This window comes from Phaethon lepturus, unplaced genomic scaffold (genome assembly GCF_000687285.1).
Source record: "Phaethon lepturus isolate BGI_N335 unplaced genomic scaffold, ASM68728v1 scaffold11889, whole genome shotgun sequence".
NCBI classification, from domain to species: Eukaryota; Metazoa; Chordata; class Aves; order Phaethontiformes; family Phaethontidae; genus Phaethon; species Phaethon lepturus.
Genome location: NW_010565604.1, coordinates 19,919 through 27,887, shown reverse-complemented (window position 1 = coordinate 27,887; position 7,969 = coordinate 19,919). Strand labels below are relative to the sequence as shown.

General features: G+C 38.6%; 1 protein-coding gene across 1 annotated transcript in view; it reads right to left on the bottom strand.

Moving 5' to 3' along the window:
- Window positions 1-520: 520 nt before the first annotated feature.
- The window catches only part of FCHO2 (FCH domain only 2), a gene marked incomplete at its 5' end in the record, with an annotated part of 25,641 nt that continues 18,192 nt past the window's right edge, over window positions 521-7,969 (bottom strand). Inside the window, 4 exons of the mRNA XM_010295241.1 lie at window positions 521-1,055; window positions 1,311-1,475; window positions 3,022-3,086; window positions 5,266-5,465. Coding sequence (XP_010293543.1) covers window positions 1,033-1,055; window positions 1,311-1,475; window positions 3,022-3,086; window positions 5,266-5,465 — 453 coding nt within the window. The remainder of the gene's footprint in view (window positions 1,056-1,310; window positions 1,476-3,021; window positions 3,087-5,265; window positions 5,466-7,969) is intronic.

The window sequence follows — 7,969 nt, the reverse complement described above, 5'->3', positions numbered from 1 at the left end:
TTTATCATCTTCAGTGATTTTTCAGGATTCTGATCTTTGGTGACATTAAGGTTATTGTCTCAAAGTTTCAAAGTCCTGCATGATGCATTTCCCTTTACTACAGCCACTTTTATTGCAATTACCCCATGAGGAAGTAATCCAGTATTTTAAACCTCTTTTAAAACAATCTCCAGTTTTTGCAAATCTGCCTTCTAAATAAATCCCAGTCAAAGGAATTTTTATAAAGTTGTGTGTATTATACAAATACCGTGCTTTCTTGATGAAGAGCCAAACTTTGACAAAGGAAGTGAGGCACGTGAATAACAAATTGGATAGGCACAGGCTTTTTTTCAAGGCACAAGTGTTATGCAATTCATATAAAAATAAATTAAATCTACAGCATTAATTCAAACAATCACAACGCCCATAACATTTACTAACTGCAGAAGTAAATCTCTGCTGTCTTTTGCAATTTTGTAACACATTGCACTTAGGAAAAAAACCCCAACTTACATGTTAATAATATATGATACACGGGCATCAAGTTACATTTCTTTTATACATCTTTAACTCAGCTGGTTTTGTGGCATGAGTGGATAGAAGAACTACATGAGATTTGCCTTTACTTTCTTTAAAAACTGGCAATTAAAGAATCTGAAAAATTAATATTACTTACAGAAAGCTCAGATATTTCTTACTCTCCTACATTTTTAGGCTTAAAGTTTACAGTATAACATACAATTTCATACTTTCATTACAACTATGGATTACTATTTTGATTGCATCTATATAAATTTACTAAAATTTCAACAAATTTTCCCAAATATTGCAGTTGATCATTTACAGACAGTGTAGAAGTTAACTTCAGTGCTATTATAAAGTAATAAAAAGTATGCAAAATTACTTTTAAAAGTGCATTTTCTGTTCGTAATTCAGCCTCAAAGTAGGTCAACATTTAAAAAAAATCAATGCATGTTAAAATAGTGTTTGAAAAGTAGAGATGGCAGAGTGAGCTTCTTGCACTCCTTTGATCTAATGACTTTCACATGTACATCAGCAGTCTGCCATATACCGTCCTGAAAAATAAAGATAGGTTTTTTTGCAGTCAGTAGGTAAAACAGATTTTGTTAATATTTTCCTGGGAGCACTTTGAGTAACCATGGCAAAACTAAAGAATTGTGAAACAGTTTTCAGCCATGCAATGAAAATGCAATAAATACTTTCAATGAAAAGTAACTATGCCTCACTTATTCAACAGTTTCATATTTTATAATTTAACACTATAGAATATATAATATTAATTTGAATATATAGGCATGTCAGTGTCTTACCAGTGGCAAATCTCTTCTTAAGGAGGGAAAGACGATAGCCAGCACCTACAAGCTCTACATCTACTCCTGAAAGGGTACTTCCTTCACTAATGAATTGCACTGCAAGTGTTGCTGGTTTACTGGGTCCTTCTGAAAGTTCAAATTTTGCCCTGAGGGATCCAGAACCTGTAAAAATAATGAAACTGAAAAGCTGATTGTTTTTCCAAGAACAGGACAATCTCCTGAAGTTTTTTGTAGTAACAAGTGAAACTAACATGGTGACATTTGAGATCTCTTCCTAGCAGCAATCCTACATAAATTTTCAAAAGACATGAGAGAACAAGTCTGTTTTTTCCAATACTCTGTTTAAGACAATGACTAGTGAATGATTTAAAGGAAACGATACACATTTCTGCAAGATTATAGAAAATATGTGTATCAGAGAGCCTGGTAATCTCTTATTACTTGAAATATCTGATTGGTCCCTATAATCATCATTTATGCTTGCTAGTCTGTCAGTACTTAATACCACCTATCTCGTATGCAGTACTTTTCATTAGCAGATTTGAAAGTATATCACAATATTTAACTGTTGTCAATATTTAACTTGTTGTCATGAACAAAATCACTGGAAGAAACACAGCTATATAGTAATGTACCCAGAAATTCTTATTTTCCTAATAAAGACAAGATCTGATTAAATGCTTTTCCCCACAAATTACAGTTGATTTTTCAGAGACAGTGGTGAAGCGTCATCACTTTGATGCTATTATAAAGCAGTAGTAGTTCAAAATTACTTTAAGTACATTTCTGTAGTAAATGCAAGGCATTTAAAAAAACCCGTAATTTTGTTCCTAGTCTCTTTTTCTAGTTCTTAAACAAGTCTTTTCTTGTTCTTGCAAAAGATGCTGGGAAAAATGAAATTGAAATATGGAATAATGGAATAAATGGAATTGAAAAATGAAATTATCAATGGAATAACAAGAGTCAAGTATTTTTACTTCTTTAAAACAACTTGCTATTTTTAGTCAACTGGAACTGACAAATGACGAAGAAAGTAACTGAAATGGGGTAAAAGCAGGAATTAATGAATGAAATTGTTTTATGCAGTGGCTTGTTCTTGATAAATTTGGCCTAGGGCCCATTTCATTTCTTCAATAGGTCTGTCATAGTTTGGGTAAACTGGAAATTCTTCCCACCGTAAGTATGGAAACTCATATATCCAAGTGCTTTGAAAGTTCGTTCTGTGTTTTCTCTCTCGGTCTGTCATTGACGGCTCACATAATGTGTTGGACTATAAAAAAACCCAAAACATTTTACCACACTGTACACCACAATAAAGGAGACTTCAAGACATTTTCCTAATGTTAACAGTGTTTGTGCAACATCTCCCTTTGTTTCTGTAAGTGTAAGACCAGCATAGTATTACTTCCTCTTAAACACTGAATTTGAGTACCATGTGTTTATACCCAAAGAAAAGGGGAAGAAAGCTCATCTACTAACTGCTATCAGGGGGCTTCACTATTTTTCCTTACAGCTAGTTAATAAATTTATATTTTGACATGTCACTGTTAATGGAATCTCTCAGGAGGAAATTAATTGAGAAGAAGATGAACTGGTAAACATGATACAGCAGGAGAAGACATGTTAACAGGCACGAGGGCGTAGAGGCTAAAATATCTTTTTACTGTTACAATTTTTCTGTACAAGAAAACAAAAGAGTTCAACTTGCCTCCATTTTCAGACTTCTCCGAAATGCTAGATATTTTCCAATATGCTTTCATTTGTTCTGCATTCCTGTAAGGGAATCACAGGTTAGTTATAAGCACCATTTTTAGCATATTATTTCCCTAGATTTACACTGGTATGTTACAGATATCTCTACATGGAGGTTTATAAAAATACTTGATCATTTTAAGGTAAATCTGTGGAAGACTATAAAAAGCAAACAGGAAAAGAGAAGGGTGTGTCTGCATTGCCCCAGAGCAGCAGATCTGAGAAGTACACGCCACCTTTTTATACAATTGACACCATCCTATGCCCTGGCTATGGCTCCGCAACTCAAAACCCTCTGTACTCTTGAAGGGTAAGGACAGGCCAAACACCCTGGAAGCAGTCTGAAAGCTATGTCTTTATGCTTTGTGATGGTGGTATGAGGTGGAGCAATGTGGGTTGCTTTCCCCTGTGTAAGACTCCTGGCAGCATGAATTATATTCCATTTCCATTCTAGTAAAACTAGCTGGCATAAGTGACGCAGGGTTTAAGCTAACTTCTGACACTCTAAAGGAGCAGAAAAGGGCACCAAGCACCAGAGCCTCTAAGGTGACAGGGCATTTTAACTTCTGGAGCACTCTGCAGCAGTTCCATCAAAGGAAAGTCAACAACTTAAAGCTGTGAGCAGCATGAAGGGCTGATAGGTTTGAAATTGCTTTTGGCATTGCTGTAGCAGGAGTGAAATGCTCACAGAAGTAGCACAGATGGTAGCAGTTACTTGCAGGAGGTCAAGTTATAAAACATTTTTAAAAAAACAAAACCCCACCACCCAGTCCAGTAGACCAAACAGGTAGCACAACACAAATACTTGAGCTGCCTGGGACGTGACTGTTTTTCTTTTTTTTGGTCAGCTTTCCCAGCTCAAAATTCTGGCCTTGGGTAGTGCCTAGGTGAAAAAGAGAATTTGGGATCAAGTCCCTTAATATGATAAATCTGTAATGAAACTGTGTCACTAAGACTTGAGTCTTCCTAGCTAAGACCTAGGCTAGTGTTCTGGGTGGGTGTTCCTGCTCTCACTCAGGCTTCATTACAGAGGGTTTTGTGGAAGAAGCAGCAGGAAGACTGGCTTCACCAGATGTTCTAGTCATGTTGTTCAGGCATGGTACTGACCCTGCCCTTGCTCTGAATAAGCTTAGGTGATTTGATTAAAAGTATTGCTCCCTTGAAATACCAAGTCAAGAAAGATTCAGTCTTGCCAGAATTTTTTCCACTTAAAATGATACTGTATTTCTACTTTGTCCCATTAACATATTAAAATATACTGCCTCCAGAAATGTCAGAACCTATCTGATAAATGCATCAGGTTTTTTTTCCTTCTGAACCTTGCTTTACAAGGTAAACTTATCTATAAATAACAAGGTTAACAAGACTTCCTTCAACTTGGTGTTCTTTGCCCTCTTCATATTAAAAGGAACCCCCTTGGAAATAAACAGTCCAGGAATTACGTTACAGCTGGGCAAGAATCTACGTGCTGCCAAACCACAGGCACAGTGGTTGAATTCTGTTCACCTTTTGCTCCAAGGATGTACTGCACTGCCTAGTCCCACTACCCTCTGCTTGTTTTCACAAACTTGTAGAAACATCATTACCTGAGATATGTCTCTCACTTTCAAGCGCTATTGTAAATGCAGGCTTAGAAGGTGGTGACAGGTAGCTGCTAGTCAGATAATAATCTGCATGACACTTTAATTGAGAAACAATGCCTACCTGGCTTATAAACAGTCCTCAGTTACTGAGGTTTGTTTTAAAACCATTTCAATTAGAATCTAGTTGTTAAGCTAGAACAATCAGGAAATCTTTTTAAGAACTGCATTTCTTCTACTCTCTCTATATGGATTATAAATATAGATACATTTATGCACACACATAATGTTTTTTAACAATTAAGAGAATTTGGTTTCAAATTACTATATTAAAAATGTCTATCCTGTCTATTGGCCAAAAGAAAGCAAACATTGGAAATTTCATAAAGGGTTGTGTTATTATATAGTTGGAATGGGTGCATATTGTCTCATTTTAGTGTATGTGAATTGTCTGCACATGATCTGTTTCGGACCAGAGAATGTCCTAGACATCTGATACTATGCATTTTATCAGAACAAAAAAAATGAGCTGTTTCTTCCAGTGAAATTTTTCAGGCTATGTCACAAATGAATACACTGAAATGAATCTGAAATAATAAAAAGAGAAGTATTAGTATTACCATTTTGCAGGTGGGAGTGATTGCATGTTTGTTACTCCTCCATCTACTGGTACCACAACCTGGACATTAGACAGCACACTAGGCATATTCATAGACTCTGGATTGTACTTATAATCCACTCTCACATCAGTAGTGCTAGCATTACATTTCCAGTAAGTTGCAAGATTCAAGGGAGTGGACTGGATGCCATTTGAAGATACCTGTAAAAGAATAAACCATTGAAAGCAGCTTAATTAAAATATTCCCCTTTGGGGCAGAATTAGGGAATGATGGTAATGAATATAACTCTAAATTCTGACAAAAGATCAAGAGAACAATTGACCTCTGAGTCCTTAATTGCAGAATTCTGAAGACAGTTGCAGCCTAAAGTAATTTCTGTTCTTTTAATTTTAAATTAAAATAATTACAGAAAAAGTTTAAATTCCCTCTGGCCCATAAGGTTCCTTCCTGTTCTGGTTTTTATAAGTCAAAATAGTTTTTTTTTCAGTCTTGTGTTCTGCCTCACACAAGAAGCATGCTTGCAGCAAAATGTCTTCATCCTTAGCAGTCGTGTGCCATTACAATCAGCTGCCCAAGCAGCCAGCAGCAGAGGGAAATACCTGCATTAAGGCACAGGCAGCCAGCAAAACAGTTCTTACCTATTCAAAGCATTAATTTCCTGCTGCAGGAGGGCTGGATGCTACTTTTGTAGCTGAGCTTGTGCCACTGCCCTGCTGCATCTCTACCACCTTTCTCGTCTACTTGAGGAACCTTCTATGTCCTGGTGCCCTGTCTCGCATTTCCTTGGCAGCCCAGAACCTTTCCTATCTGCCTTATTTTTCCCCCAAGAGTAAAGATCTTAAATAGATACAATTGTTCCACAGTACTCATTTCTGCAATTCAACAAAATATTTTGTTCCTTCCATCTTTCTCAGGAATTCTGTGTGCCTAACATGGTTTTTATAGATTGAGTATACCAAGATTTTAAACAATATTGGGAAGATATGGAAACTACAATGGCATAAGCTGGACTGACAGGTTGTTTTGGTTTTTGATGTAGACAGTTGCCTTGGATGTTCAACCATTTCAATGCAGGCCTAGCAAATCACTGTTCTCCCTTTGTCTATCTGTCTTAAATTTTTATGAAGATTTCTTAGTGACAGGCAGAACATCTTCTCACAGATTCACAGAATAGTTGAGGTTGGAAGCGACCTCTGGAGGTCATCTGGTCTAACCTCCCTGCTCAAGCAAGGGCTGCCTTGAGCAAGCTGCCCAGGTCCATGTCCAGATGTCTTTTAAATATCTCCAAGGATGGAGACTCTACCACCCCTCTGGGCAACCTGTTCCACTGCTTGGTCACCATCACAGGAAAAAAGCATCTTCTGATGTTCAGAGGGAACTCCCTGTGTTTCTGTTGTGCCCATTGCCTCTGGTCTTCTGCCACTGGGCACCACTGGAAAGAGCCTAGCTTTGTCCTCTTTACACCCTCCCTTCAGGTATTTTTATATATTGATAAGATCCCCCCTGACTCTTCCCTTCTCCAGGCTGTGTTCAGCCTGTTGTCTCAGCTCTGTCAGCCCTTCCTCATGGGAGAGATGATCTGGTCCCTTCATCATCTTCGTGACCCTTTACTGGACTCTTTCCACTATGTCCATGTCTCTCTTGCAATGGAAAACCCAGAATTGGACACAGTACTCCAGGTGTGGCCTCACCAGAGCTGAGTAGAGGGGAAGGATCACCTTCCTCGACCTACTAGGAATACTTTGCCTAATACAGCCCAAGAGACCATTTGCTGCCTTTGCAGCAAGGGCAGTTTGTTGGCTTATATTCAACATGGTGTCACCCAGGACCCCAGGTCCTTGTCTGCCAAGCTGATTTCCAGTTGGGTGGCCCCCAGCATATATCAGTGCATGGTGTTCTTCCTCCCCAGGTGCACTTCTTGTTGAACTCAATGAGATTCCTTTCAGCCCATTTCTCCAGCTGGTTGAGGTCCCTCTAGAGGACAGAATGACCGCCTGGTGTATCCAGAGGGTCCTCCCAGTTCAGTGTCATCAGCAAACTTGGTGAGGGTACACACTGCCCCACCATCCAGATCATTAATGAAGCTGTTAAACAGGACTGTAAACTCAGTATTGACTCACTGGCCTCCAACTGACCATCACCCTCTGGGCCTGGCCGTTCAGCCAGTTTTCAGTCCACCTCAGCGTCTGCTCATCCAGCCCCAGGCTCCTCCTCCCCCAGCCTGTACTCCACCAGCTACTCTATGCGGATGCTATGGGAGACAGTGTTGAAAGTCTTCCTGAAGTCTAAGTAGACAATATCCACTGCTCTCCCCTCATCCACCTCAGGGCAGTCATTTCATCATAGAAGTTATCAAGTTGGTCAAGCATGACTTTCCCTTGGTAGATCCATGCGGACTACTCCTGATGACCTTCTTGTTGTTTGTGTGCCTGTAAATGGTTTCCAGGATGAGATGTTCCATTATATAGTGAGAGGTCAGAATATCGTATGTTCTCATATATTACAATTCATGAGCTACAGTGTCCAAAACTTATGCAATTACAAAATCAAAGACAGTACAACTACAAACTCAAACAAACCCCGACAAAAACACCTACATTAAAGGAAAATTTGACTTTGCTAACAAATACCCAAGCAAGCACTGTTTGAAGCTTGCACATGTGAATTGGAGTGACATGTGAGGCAAGCTGAAACAGATCATGAA